This window comes from Molossus molossus, unplaced genomic scaffold (genome assembly GCF_014108415.1).
Source record: "Molossus molossus isolate mMolMol1 unplaced genomic scaffold, mMolMol1.p scaffold_m16_p_1, whole genome shotgun sequence".
NCBI classification, from domain to species: domain Eukaryota; kingdom Metazoa; phylum Chordata; class Mammalia; order Chiroptera; family Molossidae; genus Molossus; species Molossus molossus.
Window position 1 is genome coordinate 219,672,765 of NW_023425344.1, and position 25,991 is coordinate 219,698,755.

At 35.1% G+C, this 25,991-nt stretch overlaps 1 protein-coding gene across 15 annotated transcripts in view; it reads left to right on the forward strand.

Moving 5' to 3' along the window:
* The window catches only part of FUT8 (fucosyltransferase 8), a 232,076-nt gene that overhangs the window by 182,921 nt on the left and 23,164 nt on the right, over positions 1-25,991 (forward strand). For all 15 annotated transcript variants that reach the window (XM_036277553.1, XM_036277619.1, XM_036277527.1 and 12 more), the window contains one exon: positions 3,934-4,171. In XM_036277553.1, coding sequence (XP_036133446.1) covers positions 3,934-4,171 — 238 coding nt within the window. The remainder of the gene's footprint in view (positions 1-3,933; positions 4,172-25,991) is intronic.

A 25,991-nucleotide genomic window follows, 5' to 3' on the forward strand; every position in this document is an offset into this window, starting at 1 on the left:
CATACATAGCAATTGTGTTAGTGTTAGTGTGTGTGTGTGTGTGTGTGTGTGTGTGTGTGTGTGTGTGTGAAGAGAGAGAGAGAGAGAGAGAGAGAGAGAGAGAAGAGAGAGTGCCGTAAAAAGGGATGGAGGAGAAAGATGAAAAGAATCACACTATAGAACAAAACAATATGCCTGCTTTCTTGCATAACTGGTAGAGAAATATAAAAGGGAGTACCCCTCAGGCACACTAGAAACAAAAACAAATTTTATCAAAAATAGCTACCGGGTTAAAAGTGTTAGAGAGATTAAAGCTTCTTTTAGTAATGAGGCCCTTCTGTATATTCTTTTTTGTTTGTTTTTTATTGAATTTATTGGGGTGACACTGGCTAATAAAATTATATAGGTTTCAGGTGTACAATTCTATAATACATTATCTGTATATTGTATTATGTGTTCACTACCCCAAGGAAGTCTCCTTCCATCACCTTTTCTATATATTCTTGCTTATGAATGAGACATACTTTCAAGCTTTTGGCAGACATCAAGAGGAAAGTGTAAAACCATAATCAGTGATAATTTGACAAAGGCTATTTGATAAAAAAAATTTGAAGATTATATATGTATAAAACAATGGCTCTGTTTCCCATTTCGATTCCCGTAAATCTCTTATTTTGTTGCTACTTTGTAACAGTGGCGGATAACAAAGACTTAGCTCCAATAAGGGGCTCCTTTCTATCAGAGTAAATCCCTGTCCATCTCAGAGTTGTTGCCGTGTTAACTTTGTAAACACCTGCTTGTTTTTTGTAGATAAGTTTTCTGGAAAGCCTACTCTTGTGTTAGGAACACACATACTTTTTCTATTTCTCACTGTCTCTCTGCCTTATTTTGAATCTTTTATGAAAAAGATCTTTTGAATTTTTTTAGATTTTGAAAATTATTGTGGTTAAAAAAAATTGTGCTGTGGCTCTGAGCTTTTTTGGTGTTTTATTTATTGTTATTCCAGTCATTCATTTTCTCTTGTCTTACCACTCTGCCTTGGTGTCTTCTACTGGTTACCTTGTATATGTAGACCTTTCTCACTCAAGTACCAAACATAATGGACTTTGTCCTTTCTCAGTGTTACCTATGACATAACAGAAAGATTTAATATATTCTCTCTTCAGCTTGATTTGAGGCACACTAAGACTTGTGAATTAAGCTTTATTTCATAAATTGCCCTCTTTCTCTTAGGCTTTAGTTCTTGTGCTTGAACCATTGAGTTCTAATTAAACTCTTCTCTTAAAGAAACAGTAGATATGCTTTTCTTAAATGCAGAAGTGAGACTTCTTTTAAATAAATCTGTAGTTTCAAAAGTAAAGGTCAAATGTTTTTATTATATGTTCCCTCACTTTAAAAAAATATTTAGACTAATGTAAGATATAATAATTGGGGAAACTGAGTATGAGGTATATGGGATTTCTATACTATCTTTGAAATAATTTTATACATCTATAAATTATTCTAAAAGAAAAGGTTTTTTAAAATCTATAGGAAGGACATTTTCATTTATGTGAAAATATTAAAATGCTGTATTTCTTACACAAAGCATGAAAAATCTGACAAATGACAGTGTTCTTTATTTGCTTTCTTTTTAAATTGAATTTATTGGGATGACCATTAATAAAATTATATAGGTTTCAGGTATACAGTTCTATAACATTAATTTACTTTCTTGATAAACTATTGTGTTAATAATAAAGCTTTGGATCCGTTTGAGAATGTTTGTTATTCCTAGGGTCCTAGTATAATATTGTACAGAAAGTAAATGATACTGGTCTCCCTGTACACATAACATCACACCCCTCTGTCCCTCTTAAATCTTTTGTGGTAGAACAACTGGAATGGGAACGCTTATTGCCATAGGTGTCTGCCGTGAGTTCAGAGTCTGAAGTGAAAAGAGTCAGCAACTCTAGTACTTGATTGGAGAGATAGTATTGACCAGTTTTTGCTGAATTTTATCTGTGCTCTCTTGGATTCACAGGACTCTAACTCTTTAGAAGGCTCTAAATGGGTATAGGTCACCCATTTTCAACCTGTGTGCTGCAAGAATTTTTAAAAATGCAGTACCTGGCTAATTAGTCAAGGGCCCCGACATCTTTTCACTTAGTTTTTTATTTTTATTTTTTAATTAGATTTATTGGAGTGACATTAGTTAATAGAATAATACAGGTTTCAAGTGTACATTTCCATGATACAAAATCTGTATATTGCACTGTGTGCCCACCACCCCAAAGTCAAACCATCTGTCATCACTATATATTAGGCCCCCTCCAACCCCAACCACCCCACCACCCCTTTCCCTCTGGAAACCACCACACTGTTGTCTGTGTCTATGAGTTTCAGTTTTATATTCCACAGAGATTGTGAAATAAAAAAAAGTGACAATAGCTAACACAACAATAGCCATCTGGTGTGAATGAATCAAAATTATACCTATTTCATTTTGTGAGATCAGCAAAAATGTATTTTTTGGTGTGCTGAAGGATTTTAGTAATTAGTTTACATGTGCCATGAGATGAAAAAGGTTGAAAATTGTAATGTAGGTTCTGCTCTAATATAACAAGGCCAGCCTGCAATGGCATGTTGGAATATGAAAGATAATCCCTTCAGATAGGAACTGTTACATATTCCCTTCTCAGCTTTTCCTGTAGGAACGTTCTAGAGCCTCACTGCCCTAGCTTTTGCTTCTAGGGATCTCTCTACTTGACAGAACAGTGGTAGGCTTATGATCTGTTGGCTGCTTTATTCAAGGCTCATATAAATTGAGAACTGGTTACTTTGCCTCTTGCTTTGTGGGAGAGAAGGTTCTGTTCCTGAGGCACACATTCTTTTCCTTTTCAGACAAAACAGCTTGAAAAACTTCTCAGGCTAAGGAGGCCTTGTCAAAACAAATTTTTGACGATCTAAGATGCTTAGGGATATTCAGCAATAGCTCATATGAATTGCAACAGAATTATATCTTAGAATGGAAAAAAGAAAGTCTCACATTAGCTAAGCCCATTGCACCTTCTATTAGATAGTATTATGTATTTTAATCATTTTCTATTCATCATATAACAAATATACAAATAGGAAAATGAATCTCCTGATTTAAAAGTGACATGCCACGTTCTCAAAACAGATAATATAGAACGTGTTCTACATTTTATTGTGAAAATTAACTAGTAACTATCAAGATTGTTTTGTTTTAAGTCCCATGACTGATACTTTTTAATTGTTGAACTCAGACATCCTTTTACTCAGTGGCTTTACTTCCATATGATTTTATTTGTGACATCTAGAACTCTGGTGACACATGGAATTAATAGGTATATTGTAAATTTTTAAAAAATATGTTTTTATTGATTTTTTTAGAGAGAGGAAGGGAGAGAGAGATAGAAACATCGATGTGAGACAGAAACATCAATTGGCTGCCTCCTACACGTCCCCAGCTGGGGATTGAGCCCACAACCCCGGGCATGTGCCCTGACTGGGAATCGAACTGGGATCTCTCAGGCCAATGGGACAACGCTCAGTGCACTGAGCCACTCTAGCTGGGCTGTAAATTTTTTTTAAATGATTTTTCATTTTATCAAGGAAGGTAAGCTCAGAATGCTGAATTGCAGCTGAAATAAATGAACTATTTTACTTTCTTCATAAAGATCTCAGTACAGCTTAGAAATCAGAGATGATCACACTTGAATGTTCTGCTTAATTTCACATTTGTTTAGTGATGTTTCCCAAGTAACTGTTCCTTTTCACTGCCATCTCCCTAAGCATGCACATAAAATTTTCAGTGGATTCTTTGAAATTCAATCTTTAAAGCCGGATCCTTGGCTTTATAAAATATACTGGATCAGTCCTGGCTTATATGATTTATGCAGTTGTTCTGTACAGCTTATCTTCACCTTTATTTTTCTTCCTCCCTGACAGAATCCCAAGGACTGCAGCAAAGCCAAGAAGCTAGTGTGTAATATCAACAAAGGCTGTGGGTATGGCTGTCAACTCCATCATGTGGTCTACTGCTTCATGATTGCATATGGCACCCAGCGAACACTTATCTTAGAATCTCAGAATTGGCGCTATGCTACTGGTGGATGGGAAACTGTGTTTAGACCTGTAAGTGAGACCTGCACAGACAGATCAGGCATCTCCACTGGACACTGGTCAGGTAAGAAGCCTGGGCAGCATGTCAGATTCTCTGAGTTCAACTGCCACGTAACCAGATTATCAGATTTCTTTGTACAACTTATGGCTCATTGCCATCTGCATCCATGAATGCTGTACATTATCCAGATAAAATCTAGAACAATATTTTATTTAAAAAATGTTTCATGATCTATTTTATTTCTGATGTTTATTTTTATCTGGATTTAGCAAAGTTACTAAAGCTTTTTCAAGGAATACAATTTACTCTTTTTTTTTTTATCCTCACCCGAGGACATTCTTTTCCATTTTTTGTTCAGATAGAGTGGGAGGGAGAGAGAGAGAGAGAGAAGAAACATCACGTGAAAGGGACACAACAAATGGCTGCGACCTGCACGACCAACCAGGGCTGGGGACAAACTGCAACCAAGGTACCCGCCCTTAGCGGGAACCGAACCCAGGTCTCTCCGGACCACAGACGGACGCTCCAGCCGCTAAACCAAACTGGCCAGGGCCAATTTACTCTTTTAATGATGATGATGATGATATACCTTTCACATTTTAGAGTGCTTCCACATTATTGACCTCGGTTAATTCTTATCTTCTAAGTAATGTAGACTTGAGGTTTTTAAACTTCAGCATGCCTGAGAATCACCAGGAAGGCTTGTTAAAACACTAATTTCTGATTTAGTAGGTCTGGGTGGAGCCTGAGAATTTGCATTTCTGACAAAGTTGCCAGACCCAGGGATTAAACTTTATGAACCACTGAGTACCTTTATCTTCATTTTACTGTGGAGGACAATGAGGCCTAATTTGTTTATGCAATTTTATATTTTATTCAGGAACATTTGATGACAAATACTGTGATTAAGGTACTATATTCGGCATTTTAAGAGATATAAAGATCAGCAAGAAATTTCTCTTCTCTCCTAAGATCCGGTGATAGAGGAAATAGAATCTGTAAACCAAAGAACTTATATGCATATATGTGCAACCAATCCACACAGGCACTTGGCTGGGGAAGGCAGGAAGTGGGTGGGAGCGGGAAGGGGGGAGTCAGTGGGGAAAAAGGGGGACATCTTTAATACTTTTAACAATAAAACATTTTAAAAAGAATATATAGTTTTTTATTACAAGTCTACAATGATGATTTTTTTTATTAAAAAATTTTTTTTCTTTATTGATTCTAGAGAGAGAGGAAGGGAGAGGGGAGAGAGAGGTAGAAACGTCGAAGAGAGAGAACATCAATTTGCCACCTCCTGCATGGCCCCTACTAGGGATTTGGCCCACAACCTGAGCCTATGTTATGACTGGGAAACGAACCAGCAACCTCTTGGTGCATGGGTCGACGGTCAACCACTGCACCACACCGGCCGGGCTACAGTGATGATTTTTAAACAAGGTCTAAAATTGGATTACCTTTGTTAAAAATACTGGCTTTATCATTTTGCAATCTTGGGCAAGTTACTTAAGCTAGGCCTTAGTTTCCTCATCAGTAAAATGAGAAGTAATAATTTACTGACCTCTTTGAGTGGTTGATAGGCTTAAATGAAATAATATTAGCACAGCACCTGATATATAAGCCCTAGTAATTGTTAGCTATCATTAATAGCCTTTATTCATTGAGCAAATACACATCGAGTGCCTACAGTGTGGAAAATGATGACTGAGGTATGAGGTGGAATTCTAAGCACGGCAATAGACTGTCTCTACACTCACATCTTTTGGGAAGTCAAACTTTTTTCAAAAGGCTGAGGCATTTCAGTCAATATAATTTCTCATGGATCTGATCACCTTTTTTCACAAGTTAAAACACTAGATGTGGACTAGGGAGCCGTGTCATTGGCAAAGTAACTTTATTTTGTTTCTTTTTGCCTTCTTTGGAAAGTGTCAGATAATACCTGATGCTTCACAGAAATGGTCAGGAAAGCTAATTGGATAATTTCTGTAAAATATATAAAAAGGTACTATATGGATTTAAAGTATTATCTTATGATGTGAGTTTTATCTTCATTAGGGTGATTTAGAAGACTTATTCTCTGTGTCAACATTTGTTTTTCCTTGTAACTCACTTCAAATTTTAAAGTGAACCTCTTAATCTAGAACCTAGCTGAGCTTTATTTAGTTTTGAGGTTGCATCTTCCATTGGACTGCTTTGTAGTATACAGCTGGTGCAAACAGATTAGGTATTAAGGTTAGGAAAGTATAGGAAAAGCAACTAACTCTTTCAGGCTCACTGGGGCAGCCTTTTCATTTTGTGAACTTGGTTTAGTTCAAGCTTCTTTGATAGTAGAACTGCATAGCCAGAGTAGGATAGGTTCTTAGGTTTCATTATTTCTAGGGAGAGGCAAGGTTTTTGGAGGTAGTCAGTTAATAGAAAGCTGAAAAGTTGACCTCACAATACTTATCAGATTTAGTATATAGTTTGGCCCTGCCTATATGCTACAACTAATTATTTGGTTTGTTTGATTTTTAATCCTTATACATTTGGTATGTACAGAATATGAAGATTAGAATGGCTTGAATTTGAAACATTCAGAATTGCTTAATCTTACAATTAAAGAGATTCTAGAAATCATTCTTAATTTATGTGGCATCTAAGTCCTAATAGATACGAAGTGATTTATACAGTTTATACATAACAGAACTCTGGTTAGTACATTCACTTATATCTATCCTACCTGCAGTCTAAGTCCTTCCTTAGTAAACACATGCCAGGCACCTTACCTAGCAAAATAGTGAATGGAAGCAATAGAAACTCCTAAATGTCTTAGGGCCTAAATAAAATAACTAATTGTAATATCTCTATCCTCTTACCTCCGTCTAGCCTGTAACATTTTTTCAAACCATCCATATAATTTCCAGTACTGAAAAGTTCTCAGTAGTATATTCTTCTTAGTCATTTGCAGTCCTTGATTAAAGAAGTTATTTTATCATGGTAGCACAGAATTATATTTTCAATTAAATAGATCTTTTCTTTATCGCTACAGGTATTGTATAAAATCATATATTTTTCTTCATGCTAATCAATTAAACTGTGCCTTTGGGGCACATTTAATTAATTAAACTAGTGATTATTTTCAGTATACTTTCAGAACTCATCATAACTAAAATAATTTAGATGCTAATCTTATATCCAAAAGAAGGAAGAGAGTTATGTTTAAGCATAGCAAAGTATGGTTGCCATCCACTTCTGTTTCTGTTTATATACATGATCTATATATGCACCTTTTAGAGAAACTAACCTATTTCTAGATTTAGAAGAAACAGAATGAAATTTAATAAATTCTTTGACATTAATTCTTGAGTTATCCATAAATCAACTATATCTGTTATTGTTCTGACTTGTACAAAGAATCTTGGGATCTTTCCCTTGGCACAACTGTCATGAAATTATTGTTGTTCATATATTACTTGACACGATGTGCCTGCAGGTGGAATTTAGTGATTCCTGTTCAAATCTGTTACCAGTACAAGAATTGGTGTGCACATCTGATCATTTCAGTAGCTAAATCTCACCTTGTTGTAGGTTGTTCTGTTTTTCATTATTTTCCTTCATTATTTTATATCTGTATCCAAAACCATATCCTGTATAGTAATTTTGTTAAGTGAAGCAAAAATATTAAAAATTATGCGTCCAGTTAAAAGTTATAATAATCTTGCCCATCATTTATCGATGTCTATTCTGAAGTAGCTAATAAAATGGTCAATTTAATTTTCTATATCACAAAACGTTTCCTAAACCAAAACTGACTACATGTAATAGGCCTGATTCTTCCAAATAGATTTCTTATGATAATTCAGAATGGGAATCTTGGTATTTAATGGGTTGAAGTATCTTTCAACAATTACTGATTTGCTTAAAGTATATTGACTGTTGTAGGCTATGTATGATGTCCAACTTCCAAAATGCTTTTATTGATATAAACTCTTTTGAATAGTTGATTTAGCAATAGAGAACCTCAACCATTTAAACTTAAATTTCAACTTTTTTTTAAAATTCTAAAATTGAACATTTATTCAGATTAGCAGTTAAACCACTTTGGCTATTTTACATTTCCTTTTCATGTTCTCCCAACTGTCTTAATAAATATGTAGTAAATTGAACTGAATTACTTAATTTGATAAATCTAATTGACAAACTTCTTTCTTTTCTAATTACATGTTTGGGTAAATTTCCACTTGATATAGTATTTAGTTATCTAAACTGGATAATTACTTTCTCTCCATACCTCATTTCAAAAAGCTCTGCTCAAAGACTCTTGTTTGGCATCCTTATATTGAGGAAGCCTTAAAATAATAATAATAATTTAAGAAAAGAACTTGCTATGTGCCAGGCACCATGTTGGGCTACATGAAGAAGACAGGCACAGTCCCTGCCCTGTCAGGGGCAGACGAGGGAGAAAGGCAGACAGATGAATGAACAATTATAACATATTGTGATATGGGTAAGTTGATAGTACTCTGAAGCACATGTCTAACACATATCAGGAGGAAAAAAATAGGAGTCAACGGGGTAGAAATGTGGTAGAAGATTTTCCTGATGGTGGACATGAGAAAAGAGAGGCAAAAGAACATGCAGTCATTGGGGTAACTATAGGTAGTTCATAGTAAAGTCCGAATATTGAGAGAATAATCTTTTGTTTTGAAAATACATCACCTACAGGATTTGCTTTTGGATGGTTGTGTGATTTTGTTCCTCCCTAAAACCCAACAGGTTTTAATTCAAGAGTCAATGCTCTTTGTTTTGTTTTTGCTTCCGAGACTGGGCAAAGTTAGAAGTCAAATTGCTTCCAGCTGGCTCTTGATATTATTTAGGAACCATTGCATTTTCTTTTTTTAATTCAAATTTTATTTCATTTTTAATATTTTTAAAGTTTACTCTTCATAACATTTTAAAAGCTGACAAATACTACAAACTCATAAAATCCAGAAAGAAAACAACTTGATATTTTTATTAATTAACCACCTAAAATGCTTCTCTAATGCTATTTTTCCTGCAAAATCTCTATATGGCAACACTTTTGCATTATATTTTTATAATAGAGAATAAGAATATAATGCAGTATTCTAACTCAGTTGATCACATTTTTACCTAGTTTTATTGAGAAATTAATTGACATAACATTATATTAGTTTAAAGTATAAAACATGCTGCTTTGATATATGTATATATTGTGAAAATATTAATACAATAAATTTAGTTAAATCCATCACCTCACATTTTACTCACTTTTTTTTTACAAAGAGACGTGTTGTTTTTTTTTAATCCCGAGGATATTTTTCTATTTATCTTCAGATAGAGTGGGAGGGAGAGAGAGAGAGAAATATTGACAGGAGAGGGACACATCGACTGGTTGCCTCCTGCACGACCCTGACCAGGGCTGGGGATGAACCACAACTGAGGTACGTGCCCTTGACTGGAATCAAATTTGAGTTAAGAAGCTACAATAGCGGAATAAAAAAATTTTAAAAAGCTCATGATACTCAATACCTACTTCCCTACCCACTTTTATAAGGCTCTAATCACAAGAGAAAATGATTAACAGGTATAAAAGGAATTAAGATGACTTTCACATAGAGTTTATTTTTATTATCTATGTTTGGTTCTCAAATTTTAAAGCACATTTTGGTGGAAAACTTTAAGAAGCACTGTTCTTGGTTGAATTTTTAGCTGTTTATTTTATCCTGAGGGAGCCTCCAGATGGCAACAGGGCCTAGATCTTCAGGGTTATTTACACAATGCCAACCACCTGATCAGGGCACAATAATGCAATGAAAGAAACACAAAATCCACCTTTTCTGTATCCCAGTCTAAATCTCAAACTATTACCCTGCAAGCTGTGTGAGGAACTTGTACTAAATTGTAGATGTCTTTTAAAATTTCTTGTTAAGAATGACTCTTTTTAGCAATATAGTCTGCCCTTTTAGGCAAGGTTCTGGCAGAATGAGTTTAGAGATTAAAAAAAGAGAGAGAGAGGTATGATTTAGGAAGTAGGAATACATAATTAGCACCAAAGTCATTATGGAGTAGAAATAATTTCATTTGAAAAGTTTCTGAAAAATCCTCTTAAGTCTATTTAGAACCTATTCAAGAGTCCTAGAGCTAGAAATAGATTTCAGGTGCTCTTATTTCTTATGGAATGTCAGGGCCACGAAGCTTTGATGCCTGTCTTAGAAATTATCATTATTTTCATAAATACTGATATAATTTTTATGTTACAAGTGGGTTTCTTTTTTTTAAATCCTCACCCGAGGATATTTTTCCATTCATTTTCAGACTGAGTGGGAGGGAGGGAGAGAAACATGGATGTGAGAGAGAGACATTGATTGGTTGCCTCCCGCAGGACCCCAACCTGGGCCGGAGACCTAACCACAACCGAGGTACATGCCCTTGACTGGAATCATACCCATTAACTATTTGGTCCACTGGCCGATGCTCTAACCGCTGAGCCTAACCGGCCAGGGCACAAGTGGATTTCTTAAAGACTTACTACACATTGAATTATTATTTATCAAGTCATGTTTTAAACATTCTAGTGGTGCTATAAATGATTTCCAAAGGAAATTCTTTCATAAAGTAAATAATCTTTTTTGTAATATAGGCTAATAGTCTCCTGATTCATCACTAGTTTCCTCCCTCCCTTCTTTAAATATTCAGATTTTTCTGTTTTCCTGAGGCATATCTATGTAAATCTTTGACGCTCAGTCACATCTGACTTTTGATTCAAATATCAAAATATATAAAAGGAAGAATGAATTTTGATAAATCTTATTTGTTTACAACACATAGATCACATTCAAGAATGATTAAAATTATTCTACAAATAAGATAATTGTTGAAAAGCTAAAGAAAGTAAAGAATACCTCCTAGCCTTTTTGGTTAGTTTTATATGCCAGAGATCTGGGTATGATATAAATCTTGAATTTTCTTATCTCTCTGTCTCAGATATATGTAAATTACAAGCTAATTCCTTGGAATAGGAAATAGTAATTGTCATGAGCTTTTTATGTATATATATATTTTTTATGTATATATACATATTCTTTTTTCCCTCCACACAGATATTGCTCAATATGAAAGCTCAATAAAGGTTTATACATTAGCTGACAGTATAATATACATTATATGTGTGTGTGTGTGTGTGTGTGTGTGTGCATGTGTATATAAATTATGTAAATAATAGACTTTCCTTCTCACATTTTCCTTGCCTTTAGCAGAAGGTCAGAAGCAGATTACAGAATTGTAAACATCCCTAGGTGTTAATTTAGAGATCAGGATTCTGTCTCCAGTTTTGCTTCCCAGAATTCAAGGACTAAAAATAATCCTGGCAGTATTGAAAAGGATTAGAATTGAGTTTCCCACCCTTTCCTGAAGAAGTGTTCCTTTTGATTCAATTAAAGTATAATCTACTAATATATAAGAAGCCATTAAGCAATGTAGGTTGTATTCCCTGTAAGCAAGAAATTTAAATGTAATACTATAAGTCAAGTTGATTTTTCCTTACAATTAAGGTTATTATAATTCTTGTTCAAAAGTCTGGTGTCCAACTTTATATTAGAAAAAGTACAACTGTGCCTTGACCAGGTGGTTCAGTTGGTTGGAACATCGTCTCATACATCAAAAGGTTGTGGGAGGGAACCATTCCATGTTTCTCTATCTCTCTTTCTTCCTCTCTCTCTAAAATCAATAAAAACATATCCTCAGGTGAGGATTAAAAAAAAATATATGATATCAACATTTAAAAAGTGATGTGATATCTCTATTTCAGAGGAAATTTAGAAGAAAGATTATCTTTTAAAAAAAATGTTTTCATTAATTTTTTTAGAGAGAAAGGAAGGGAGAGAGAGATAGAAATATCAATCTGCTGCCTCCTGCACACTCCCTACGTGGGCATGTGCCCTGACCTGGAATTGAACCAGGACCTCTCCGTCTGTGGGACGACGTTCAATCCACCGAGCCACACCAGCAGGGCAAGAAAGATTATCTTAATGCTTGCCATAAATGACCATCTTGGAGGTACCCATTTGTATTATACATGTGTTAATAAGTACATATTTAGTTCATTCACCTATTGTGTTTTATTGTACATTTGTGCCACAATTTCCCCATTGATGGACATTTAAATTATTTCAAGTTTTTACCCTTATAAACAATGATGCAGTGAATACGTTTGCGTGTTTCCATGCACATATGTGTTAGTTTCTCTAGGGTAGTGCTTATCAAACTTTTTCACATCGTACCATATGTTAAAAGATATTTTTACTGCCCATATTATCACCTGGGAGGTGGTGATTTATGGTAAAGCCACAAAGATCTGTCTGGCGGTATGTTACAAGTAAAATATCATGCTCTAACAAAGAGGCTGCCAAACTGGTCCTCAGTGAAACTCGGCCCGCCACCTGTTTTTATAAATGAAGTTTTAGTGGACCACAGCCATTTCCATTTGTTAACTTATTATCTGTGGCTGCTTTCATGCTACAGTGGCAGAGTTGAATAGTTGCAACAGAGACCATATAGCCCTCAAAGCCTAAAATATTTACTCTATGGCTTTTTACAAAACAAGTTTGCTGACTCCTACTGTAAAAGAATAATTACCGAACAAATACACAATTTCAACCATTGTAAATTTGTGAATTGTATTTTTAAAAATTTGTTTGCCTCAAATTCATAAGCCTCCAATCTAAGTAAGAAATTATCACAATCATTTAAAAAGTCTGTCTTGTGAGGCGAAAATGTGGTTAGTGGTGTTATAAAGATTTAAACAAGAACCCCAAGGGATTGGGAGGTACAGCCATTCCAGCCAGAAAAATGAGAAGAAATGGCATTTGAACTGGTCTTGAAAAAGTTGTAGAATGACCAGAAATCTTTGGTGTAGAATTCTGCACACTTGGAGGACCCGGAGGATGATGATTAAAATGCTTTTGCACCTGTCATCGCTCATGTAGAGCAGTGCCAAAGTGCCACAGCTCCTGGGCATTGTTTTTTCTTCCGCCTCTGATTTTCTAAATTATGTGGAAAAGAGCATTGAACCATCTGCTTCTCAGTTATCTTTTAGTAGAAAGCGACCAAAAAAACCAGTCTGATAGCTAATTAGGCTTGCATTTCTCAAGGGACTCCTAAACAGATCTCATAGAGGGTGCTCAAATACAAGTATTTTTTTTAGCTGTAAAGTATGAAAACGATAGTGCTTTAGTTAAATAAACCTTGTGTTTTATATGCATCCTTAACTGTCATTGAATAGGAGAAATTGTAAACCAACGTTAACATTCAGAGTAATTGCAACTTTATGATAGATTTCTTATTCATAGTTTAACATGTAATTTTGTAACACATTAGCAATGATTTGGGAAAAACAGTAAATAAATACAACCATGTTTTTGAAGAATATCGGCAAAAGATAGTCAAGTTAATATAGAATTGCTTGTTAGGAAATTTTTTTTAATTGAGTTGAAGAAATGACATAGGATTATTACTCATCCCTTCATTGTAAACAGTGGCAAGGATATAAACAATGAATGTTACCCTGAAAGATTTGTGCTTTTTAAATTAAGTATCCAGGAAAGTATTAAATTACATTGGCAGATGCATTTTCTGCTAAGGTAATTTAGAATGTGACAGTTAAATAATTAATCAAAAGGTTGGATATGAAAGAATTTTTCTCAAAAAAAAGGATGTTACTCCTTGTCAATTGAACAATATTCTGAACACCAAAAATAAAAGCAGGGGAAGCGTAAAACTTTTGTGATTTTGTACTTTGTGCCAGCCAGCATCCATTGTATGAGTAATGAATGTTATGTTTATATTCATGACAGTTTTAAAAATCTGATAATAGCTTTTAGCTACTTTTTAAAATATCATTAATTATAATATGTAATTATTGAACTAATTAAGGTATATAAGGACAAATCACTGTTCCTTGGTCTACTGTGGATATATAATTTAAATGAAATGTTTCTTTTGATTAAATGAAATCTGTTTGTTGACATTTTTCTTAGCCTGAAAAGAAATATATATTAATGATAGTCATTTTAGTTTCTGTGATTTTATATAAAATGGCTATGATTTTATATAAAAATGTATATTTGATGGCATTTTTAGTTGTTTAACAAAGACTAAGAATATATTTTACTGTAATAATTGTAATATGCCCTTAACTATTTATTTATTTATACATACTCCTCTCTATTTTAGTAATGGAATTATCTATGTAATTGAGTAAACACAGAGTGGCCACAGATGCATAAGAAAACACTTCTGTGTAATTAATGCATTTGCTACATCATTTCTTAAAGACCACTTTGCAGTTCTGTCTCATGGAAATGAGTTGCCTAGGTCTTTAGAGTATGCTGGACAGATTAAGGAAAAGGGGGAGGGAATCATTTAGAGAAGGTTTGAATGCAGTCTTTGCATTGTGGCTAAAAATAATAGTCTAAACCCTCTATCTAGCCATATCATTCTTTAAAAATAACAGGGGAAGAAATCATTCCACAGCTGTTTTAATGAAATTGTCTATTGTCAAGTTCAGACTAGCATTTTAAAGATATTGCTTTTTAATTTTTATTTATGTATTTTTTTATCCTCACCCGAGGATATTTTTTTCATTGATTTTTAGAAAGAGAGAGAGAGAGAGAGAAACATCGATTTGAGAGAGACACATTGATCTGTTACCTCCGTCACACGCCCCAAACCAGGGCTGGTGATTGAACCTGCAATCCAGGTACATGCCCTTGACCAGGAATCAAATCCGTGACCCTTCAGTGTGTTGGTCAACACTCTAACCACTGAGCTACTGACCAGGGCAAGCTATTGCTCGACCTTGACCAGGAATCGAACCTGCAACTCTTCTCTCTGCAGGCTGACACTTGAACCACTGAGCCAAACTGGCCAGGGTGTAACCTATTGATTTTTTAAATAAAACATGATAAGTTGCTATCCAGTTTTATGTTTGATTAGTTTAGTTTAAATTAATCAAATGCTGTTTTGTATCAGGGACCACACCAAAAGATACTTTCAGAAAAGGACTGTTCAGTTTGTGGATTTGTTTTTTAGGTTCATTGCTCCTACCCCTGTGTCTTCTCTCTATGTTTAGATTAGTGACTACCAGAAATGAGAAAGGAAGAGCTCTGACTCTTATTTTCTTGCTTGTCATTTAAAAATCTCTTTTGTGATTGGAATGTGGGACAACACATTTTTGCAACTGCCACTGAATATCCCAATTCAAAAAAGAGATTTGGATACATTTTTCCCTAGCAGCACTAAGTAGGAAGAATTCACTTTCTCTTGGTGGCCATCACATAGAACAGTAAAAATGATGCAGTCAACTCTCTCCAAAATTAATAAAAGAGATGTAATTGTAGATAATTTAAAACAATAGCTAGCCAAAAGTCATTTTTTCTTCACTTTGAATAGTTTCATGCCCATGCTCTGGTAAATTGACCCCAGGATAGGGAAATGATGTGCAGTGTCTGCAGTCCACCATGTGGATGAAACACACCTCAAGAAATAGAGATTTTTGTGTTTTGTTGCATTATGGTGAGTAGCTTAACTACCAGAGAGCTTGCCCTTGTTGATAGCTGGCTTTATTTAGCATTTTTAAAAATTGCATGCTATTTACTTTGGGTGCCTGGCATTCTTCAATTAAAATTTTAAATGTTTTCTTATCATCCCCTAACAGAAAACTCACTTATGCAGCTCCAAAGCTAGCCTGAAACATCTGTTCTTGAGTCCATTTTTTTAAAGTTCAATATGAAATAAATCTCTGTGCCATGTCATGCTGGAATGAAAGAAAGCATACATTACTATACTAGAACCCAAGCAAGCTACTTAGATAGGCTTAAATGAAAGGTTGAGGCCTATTAAGGGATATGGGATACTGTTACATGAAAGCCATTGCAATAAATATGTATTAAAATTGTTAATTTTAAGAGTTTTTATTTTGTTAACAATAATTTGGAGACAATAAATAGGGAAAGGGGCTTGATGTATCACTTTGATTTCTTTTAAGGCTTAAAATGTCATCAATTAGCAAAGAATAAGAAACTTGTAAATGAGGGCAAATTTAATGTATCTGTTTGTCATAAAAGAAAGGATTTTGAAAAAGCTACACTCGTACTTATATCAAATTATGGCCTTCATATCAGTATTGGTCAGAAAATTCTTACAGTTGTAAACTTGAAAATATCTACCCTGAAGTGGAAATTAAATACATTCAGATAAAACAAATTTCTTCCCAGGGGAGAGAGGTATCAGGTAACCTGTGACTCATACTTCATTGAATTGAAGCTGTTTCTCCAAATAGTCTTACAGTTGGACTGAACAAGCCTTTGATTTAATAGAAAACTCTCTTTGTGTTTCTGATTTGTGATCAGTTTAGCCTTTGTTGGTTAGAGGTTTCATTGGAACCCTTTCTAGGCCTACCTCTCTCTTCAGTCAAAGGAAACATCTTATCTTTTCCCTTCATTAATACTTTTAAACAGTTTCTGTGGTATCTTTAAAAAAAATGTTTCTAGAAAACAACCCTGGAGGGTAGGTAGCATGATTTTTAATTAATATATGAGAAGAAAAAGAAGGATTAGAGATTGTGTTAACTGGATTACAGTGTTGGAGATTACAATTTTCCAGAATTAATTTCAGTTAGATCATATTGTCATTCTATTAATGCCAAATCTATTCATTGTATTTGGCATAATTATTTTTAAGTAATTTTAAAAAAATTATAAAGCAATGAACACCTATTGCTGAAAAAACCAGAAAGTGTAGAAAATATAATAAATAAATAAATAAATAAATAAATAAATAAATAAATAAAAATACCTTAAATATATGTGTGTATGCATATTCTTTAAGTCTTTTTGAATTAGGTATTTTTTAAATTAATATACTTTGTTTCTTAGAGGAGTTTCAGGTTTACAGAAAAATTTATTAGAAAATACGTTACGCCCTGGCTGGGTAGCTCAGTTGGTTAGAGTGTTGTCCCCATAGGTCAAGGTTGTGGGTTTGATCCCTGGTTAGGGTACATACAAGAATCAACCAATCAATGCATAAGTAAGTGGAACAACAAATTGATTTCTCTCTCTCTCTGTCAAAATCAATAAATAAAAAGTTACAAAAAGAAAAAGTACAGTGTTCCCACATTCTCCCTCCTCTTCTTCCTCTGCTCCTCCTCCTCCATGGCCCAGTTCCCCTATTTTTAACATTAGCATTGGTATGGAACATTTGTTACAATTAATGAACTGATATTGATACACCATTATTAACTGAAGTCCATAGTTTATACTTTGGGTTCAGTCTTTGTGTTATATAGTCTTAAGGGTTTTGCCATATGCATAATGTCCACCATTACATAATCATACAGAATAGTTTCACAGCACTAAATGCCTTGTGTTCACCCCTATTAACCTCTCCTCCTACCCCCAACCTCTGGCAATCACTCATCTTTTCTTCTTTCTCCATAATTTTGCATTTTCCAGCATATCATAAGTTCAAATCATACATTATGAAGTCTTTTATGACTGACTGCTTTTTAAAAAAACAGTTCTGTGCTCTTTTTTTTTTAAATTTCTGGATAATATTGAACTATATGATGTATCACAGTTTGTTTATCCATTCTGCTATTGAAAGACATCTTGGTTGCTTCCAGTTTTTAGCAATTATGAATAAAGCTGGTCTAAACATTTATGTACAGGTTTCTACTGGGCATATGTTTTCAACTCATTTGGGTAAATCCTTTAGAGTGGGATTGCTAGGTTGTGTGGTAAGACTTTGTTTAGCTGTGTAAGAAACTGTCAAACTGTCTTCCAAAGTGGCTGTTGTAGTCAGCTTGGGCTGCCATAACAAAATACCTTAGACTGAATGGCTTAATCAACATTATTTTTCACAGTTCTGGAGGCTAGAAGTTCAAAATCAGAGTGCCAGCAAGTTCGGTTCGTGTTGACTGCCCTTTCCTGGCTTGCGGATGAATGCCTTCTTGCTGTATCCTCACTAGATAGGGTGTCTTTTCCCATTCTTATAAGGGCACTATTTTCATCATAGGGGCTCCACCCTCATGACCTCAACTAAACCTAATTAAGTCTCAAAGGCCCCTCCTCTTGATATCATCACATGGGGGATTAGGGCTCCACACAAGAATTTTGGGAGGACACATTCAGTTCATAACAATAGCTGTACCATTCGCATTCACATCAACAGTCAATGCGAGTTCCTGTTGCTCCATTTCCTTCCCAGTATTTGGTGTTGTCACTCACTGTTTTAGATTGTAGCCATTCTAAGAAGCATGTGGTGGTATCTTGGTTTGAGTTGCAATGTACTAATGATCTATAATGTTGATCATTATGCTTATTCACCATCTGTATGTCTTTGGTGAGTTGTCGATTCATCTTTTGCCCATGTTATAATAGGGTTGTTTGTTTTTTTACTGTTGAGTTTTAAGAGATCTTTTTATATTTTGAATATAAATCCTTTAGCAGATACTTTGATACTGATTCTTTCCATGGTCATGTTCACTGTACTTATGGGTTTATCAAAGGCATTTGTCATTTGTTACAGTGTTTTTTATTTCTAGTATTTACTTTTGATTCTTTCATAGAGTTTCCATCTCTTTACGTACATTGCTTATCTTTTCTTGCATATTGTCTACTTTTTTCACTAGAGTCCTTAGCATATTAATCATATTTGTTTTAAATTCCCAGTCTGATAATTCCAAAATCTCTGCCATATATGCATCTGGATCTGATGGTTGTTTTGTCCCTTCAGTGTATATTTTTTGTCATTTAGAAAATTTTATAATTTTTTGTTGAAAACTTGACTTGCTATATCTGCTAACAAGAAACTGAAATACATAGGCCTTTAGTGTCAGGTTTTATGTTTATCTGGCTAGGAGGTAGGCTGTGTTAACTGTTAGCTATAGCCATGGTATCAGATGCTAAATTTTCCTCTAGTGTCTTTTTTTCCCTCCTTTACTGATTTTTAGAGAGAGGAAGGGAGAGGGAGAGAGAGATAGAAACATCTATGAGCGAGAACATCGATTGGCCACCTCCTGCATGCTCCCCACTGGGGATTGGGCCCACAACCCAGGCATGTGTCCTGACTGGGAATCGAACCGGCAACCTCTTGGTGCATGGGTCGATGCTCAATCACTGAGCCACACCAGCCAGACTCCTCTAGTATCTTTTTGACTGTCTTGTTGTTTTTAGGTTTTCTTGCAGACTCCTTATATAGTTTCTTTACCTATAATCCTATGTTACTACTCAGTAGCCCTATTGATATGGTGTAGTATGGGGGAAGGGAAGTATTCCTTAGTCCTGTGATTAGGTCTGTCTTTTAGTGAACGTGAGATGAGTGTATTCTTTCCCCCAGGTTGGTTAGGCCTTGATAAAACTTCTTTGTAGGTCGGGCTCTGGTAAAATACTTTTCCTCGAAGGCAAGTCTTAAGGAGAACAGAGAGCTCTGTTGCAAATACACTGAACTAATATGTGCAAATTCTCTGAAAATGAAAAAAAGTACAATATGTTTTATTATAGTGATAGTAATGATCACAGACAGCAGTAACAAGAGATATGAAAATGTTAGTTTTAAATAGCTTTTTTTTGTATTTTATGTTATGAACACAGATATTCTGTTAGAGTTTTATAAAGTCATTTTATTATCTATTTCAAGTTAACGTATAATGTGAAACAAACAAAATTCTGAAAGAAGAGACAGACTTTGTTCTAGCAATAAAACATGCTTGGCATTATTCAGTTTCATCAGGCTTACTTCATTATGTAAAACTTAACTATAAATTGTGATATTTAATAATTAAAATAGATTCTATAGTGATTGTAACTCTCAAATATAATTTTTAAGGCCCAGGAACTAGATTCAGAAGCTCCCTGGAAAGGTGTACAGTGAAATCATAACAAAACAACAGAGGCAAGAATATTATCTTCTTTCTGAGTAGTATATTACTCAGGCACTGCCTTTATTTAAGAACTTTTCCAGTTTCTTAGATAACACATACCTGGAAAATTATGTATTATTACTTGCTAAGCTGTATTTATATAACACCTCTATTCATATTTTGTATCTTAAAGCAGTAAAACTGGTGATAGTCTCAAATCTCAAAATGTACCTATAACATTGTGATTGTAATGTTGAATGGTGGGCTCACCTACTGACTAAGTGATTATTTCCTAGAGAAGACTGTGGCATCCATGTTCATTACAGTACTTTATATATTAAATTCATCCTTTCAGTTAAACACTTATTTTGTGCTTTCTATGTGCTTGGGATAGTTGTACTTGTAGAGGCAACAGGAAGAATAGGTTAATGTTTATATCCTCATTTCAGACTTATAGAGGAGACAGATATAAACAAAAGCATAATTATAATACAGCTTGGTAAATGCAATGAGAGAGAGAGAGAGAGAGAGAGAGAGAGAGAGATGATCTTAAAATTACCCTGTGTTCTGAGAGTTGAAATCCTAAAATTTTAAAATTCTGAAAGCCAAACTTTTGCTATATACTAGTTATTAACACCCCACAGCATCCAATAGCATCTCTTTGGGGAATACAGCCCTTGCTGTCTTCTGTATATCATGTAACCATACCTCCCCTTCTCTGCCCCCCTCTCTCTGCCTCTCTGTCTCTCTGTCTCTCTCTCTCTCTCTCTCTCACACACACACACACACGCACACGCACACGCACACGCGCACACACACAACTTAGAGGTCAAAATGATTACCTGACCCTGGGAAACTGATCCTTTGGGCTGGGCTGTGTCATTAAGATTCCCTATTGAGATGTAATGTAATCTTGTTGTTGAGCGCTCCACCTCCAGAGTCAAATGGATCTGGATTCTAACTCCTTCATTGGTTATCCATAAGTGTACTTGCCCTGTAGGGTCATTTTGATAATGAAAAGAAATGACATATGCAAGCATTTACCACAGTACTCAGCACTTAGGCTCAGTAAATGTTAGTATTATTACAAGACAGACACTCTAGCTTCTATGAGGGTGAGACTAAGTAGACTGAAGGCGAAAGCTCCAAGATGGGCCCTGAACAGGAGAGAATCAGAAGGGAAGGGAAAGGAAGTGTAGCTGACCCACATGGACCATGTGGCCACAGACAGTAAGAATTACAGGTTTTCTGTTTGCTACAAGATACAGTTCTACTTCCTGCTTGTTTTGTGGCAATTCTCTTGTATTCTTTCAGTAATCTTTTCATTTGAATTAATTTGACTAGGTGTCTATTCCTTGCAACCTTGACTAAAAATAGTTCTCAATAAATATTTTTTGGTTGTTTGACATGGTTGAGAGGAAATAGTTGTGTACAAGTTTTGTTCTAACAAAATTAACTATGCAGTACTAGCTTCAGAACTCCATTATCCTTTAGTTTATGAGTTTTATATTCTTCTCTAACCAAGTGAGCAGTATCAGCAGGCATAAGTAATATTGTTTTTCCTTCTTTTATCCTTGTCTTGTTTTTATGGTCTATCTACTTCTTACCTCCGTACTGCAAGGAAAAGAAATAATAGTTTGTTGGTACACAAAGAAAAAGCCTTTAGAGCCAAAATGTAACACAGTCTTCTGAGCACTGGAGCCCAAGAAGGGCATTTTGGGTCATATCACTGATTCATTTAGTTCAGTTCTCCGATTTAACAGTAGTTGTTAGTGACATTTTATGGGAGCTACAGATACCATTCTTGATGTTAAGATCTAAACATTTGTGTTTTTCCCCAAACTTATTATTTCTGGCTTTTATCTTTGCTTGGAATAATGAATTCTGTAAGAATTCTACCTATTGTGTAAAGTTAGACTTTATTTTTTTCTTAAACTATTTCTTTCAAGCACCAATGAAAGGTCCCTAATTCTAAGATTTGGTAAACACATTCTTAGACACCTCTTCTGAATCTTTCACGATTTTACAGGCTTTGAACATATCCCCTTTCTGCTCTTATTTTTTTAGATAGAAGAGAATCATCCTATTGTCATTTGGAAGATCTCCGCCTCTTAAATAATATTATTTCTCTTTATTCTTTTTCTTTTTTTTTTTTTTTATCCTCACCCGAGGACATTTTTCCATTTTTTGTTCAGATAGAGTGGGAGGGTGAGAGAGGAAGAGAGAGAGAGAGAAACATCGACGTGAAAGGGACACATCGAGTGACTGCCACCCGCACGACCAACCAGGGCCGGGGACAAACTGCAACCGAGGTACATGCCCTTAGCGGGAACCGAACCCGGGTCTCTCCGGACCGCAGGCCGACGCTCTAACCGCTGAGCCAAACCGGCCAGGGCTCTCTTTATTCTTGAGATATAGTTGAATTGCATAAATTTATTCAGATATAAACACAATTGTGATTGTCCCCATTCATGTATGTTCAACTTAGTAATCTTAATTACTTAATCTTGAATTAACTTAATTACTTGGTATCACCTCTGATATTATTTATTTATTTATTTATTTTATTGTGGTGATATTGGTTAATAAAATTATGTAGATTTCAGGTGTATAATTCTATAATACATCATCCATATATTGTATTGTGTGTTCACTACCCCAAGTCAAGTCTCCTTCCATCACCATTTATTCCCCGTTTCCATGTTCTAACTCCCTCCACCCACCTTTCCCTCTGGTGATCACCATACTGTTGTCTGTGTCTGAGGTTTTGGTTTTTGTTTGCTTAATCCCTTCATCTTTTTTACCCAGCCCTGCAACCCTTCTCCCTTCTGACAGCTGTCAGTCTGTTCTCTATCTGTGAGTCTGTTTCTATTTTGTTTGTTAGTTTATTTTGTTCGTCAGATTCCACATATGAGTGAAATCATATGGCATTTGTCTTTCTCTGACTGCTTATTTCACTTAGCATGGTGATGGGAAAATTAAATTAAAAACAAAAACCCATAAATAAATAAATAAATAAAAAACCCCACTGGCATGAATAAAGTTAATTATTATAATAATCAAGGCAGAAATTTATTTTGGAGAATATAAAATATTTGTATTTATTGTGTGATCCATTTTGTATATCATCAGTTAATTATATTCTGAATTTTGGATCATATCATCCATCAGGAGTACTTTAATTTATAAGGTATTTATGAGGAAATTGAAATTTGTTTATTTTTATTTATTTCTAAATATACCACTAAACAAATTAAAGGAGGAAATACTTTTTAAGGGTAGAAGTATTTTAGATCACAAAATATTTTTGCTTTAATGTTTAATAGTTGAAAATAAATATATAAATAGATAATAGGGAGAGTGATTATAAGTTTAGTAAATCTGTTTATGATAGCTTTGCTTCTAGATTCTTTGTTCTGAAGGAAGCTATTTCTCCTTCATGAAAAGATTATTATATAGTAATTAGGAAGTAAGACTGTCATAAGTTGGCTAATTCTCATTCTCTCTTTATAATCAAGTTGTGAAGGTATGATTAACTCTTAACCATGAGCTTTAAGTTGACCAAAAGCACCTGAATTGTTTCATACAAATAATTTAAATTTGGGATAAGCTGTCTTGAGCTATTATTTTTGTTTCTTCAGGGGTTCTAGTGCAAACAAAATGACAGTGAATAAAATTGTTTTGTTAAGCTACAATTCATATCTACTAATTGGTTTATGTGGGCACCTATTATCAATATTTGAAGTTTATGTCTTTTACTTAATATTGAATTCCTAGATCTAGTGTATAATGTAGATAGCTCTGGACCTTAGCTTCTTCTGAAGCTTTAAGGTAATAGAGTAAGGATGGAGTAAGAATTCAAACTGGAATCAGAATGTCTGGGTTCAACTCCTGTTTCTGACTGTTAGCTGGGAGACCTTGTAAAGGTTACTTAACTTCATCTGTAAAATGGGAATAAGAGGACACTCACTTCATCAAGACTTTGTGTGTTAATTGGAATAGTGTATGGAAAATGTTTAATGGAGTACCTGGCGTGTAGTTGGTGTTCAATAAACGTCAATTTTTAAAGTTGCTGATAGGGAGGTGGAACTAGGAGGGGGTGGATGCAGGAACTATTTTATTTATTTATTGTTATTTTTTAAATATTTTTTTATTGATTTTAGAGAGAGAAGAAGGGAGAGGGAGAGAGTTAGAAACATCGATGAGAGAGAACATCTGTTGGCCGTCTCCTGCATACCCCCCACTGGGGATTTGAACCACAACCTGGGCATGTGCCCCGACCAGGAATCCAACCAGCGACCTCTTGGTGCATGGGTTGATGCTCAACCACTGAGCCACACTGGCCAGGCTGCAGAAACTTATAGCATGGGTCATTGAGAAAGGAGTAAAATACATGGAAAGAACAGACTCTGATTTTTAATATTTGGGATGAAGATAGGATTATCATAAAATGATGGCTTCTTATTTGGAGATCTACCAGTTAGGAATCTGTGGCTTGTTGATAGATAACTGTCTAAAAATATGTTATATATGATGAGAAACAGTAGATAATCTTCTTGGCAAGGTAGTGATGTTATTTTTTGCAAATTTTAGTCAAGTTTCTAAAGAAGGTTAGGGTGGTGTTTCTCTATTTTAAGCATACATTTAAAAGCTCATGGGAACCATAGTGTAAAGTATCGAATCTATACAATGTATTTTATATTTTAAGCACTAACAAGCAAAAGACTACTTCTTGTCATCTCAGACATCTCCTTGCCCTATTTACTACATTTATCTTTCCCCTTCCTCTCTTTGCCATGCTGTTAGTTAAGGTTTCATGTCTTTTCCTCCAAATTCTTTTTCTTCGTTAATGGATATCCCTTGTTCTTCCCCCAGTTAAACAAGAAAGGGTGAAAGAGAGCCATTTTTTTAGTAATGTCCTTACAGTATTTATCTTAGCTATGCCATCAAGGTTTTAGATTGCAAAGTCTTAGCTCTCTTTCTAGTTATGTAACAACACAGAAGAGAAAGGGAGGGACCGGTGACTTATAGCAGATTGGTGGCAGCTGTGGCAGTAGGAGCTGAGGCTTGGCACATGAAGCCGTACCCCAGCCCTCATCTTCTTCTGTGGTGGAAGAGGAGGCAGCTGGGAACCAAGATGGTCTGCAGTCGAGATGGCAGGAAGAGTTAAAGGTGGGACTGGTGGCAGGATGACCCCTGGAGCTGCTGGTACTGTATGGATTGGTCTAGCATATAGCATGAGGGAGATCTGCTGCTCCAGTCCCTGTTTTAGTGCCAAGATGCTTATCTGTTTCATCAGCATGTTGTTTGTGTAGCGCTGTAGCAAGGGGCTACACTTGATTAAGTTGTCTTTTCTCCTCAAATCCTACAAGAGTTTTAACTGTTTTGTTATTATTTCCTTTTTCCAGCACAGCTCTGTATTTTTATTATTTTTCTCTGATGGTATAGCCAGAATTTCTAGTTATAATTATTATATCTTAAGGTATTAGGATTGACCTTTATCCTATCAGCAGGAAACCCAAATTAGGCCTTCCTGATTTAATATAATTGGATAACTTAGCAGAGAAATTATAAGTAGCTGTAAATCCAACATGAAACACTGCATTCCTGACTCTCCAGCTATGTGCTAATCACAACAGCAGCTATAAAATTCCCCCAAAGCAAAAGGGGAGCAGCATATGCCACGTGACAGCTCTTCCTCGTGAGATCCTGATGGCACCTGCTTATCGGTCACGTCTTTCAGGGACTCGCAAGGAATAAATGGCCATTACTGCATGAGGTCCTTCCTTCTGGCTCTTTCTTTCAAGGAGACATGACATGTGATGAAGGAATAAGAGGAATCTGAAAGTGGGATTGTGATTTATCGTGAGGGTGGGGAAGAGAGGTTGGGGTTTGGCTCTTTAGTAAATTTGATGAAATTTAGCCATATCTTTCTTTCCAGTTCTCTTTTCTCTTGTTGCTTAC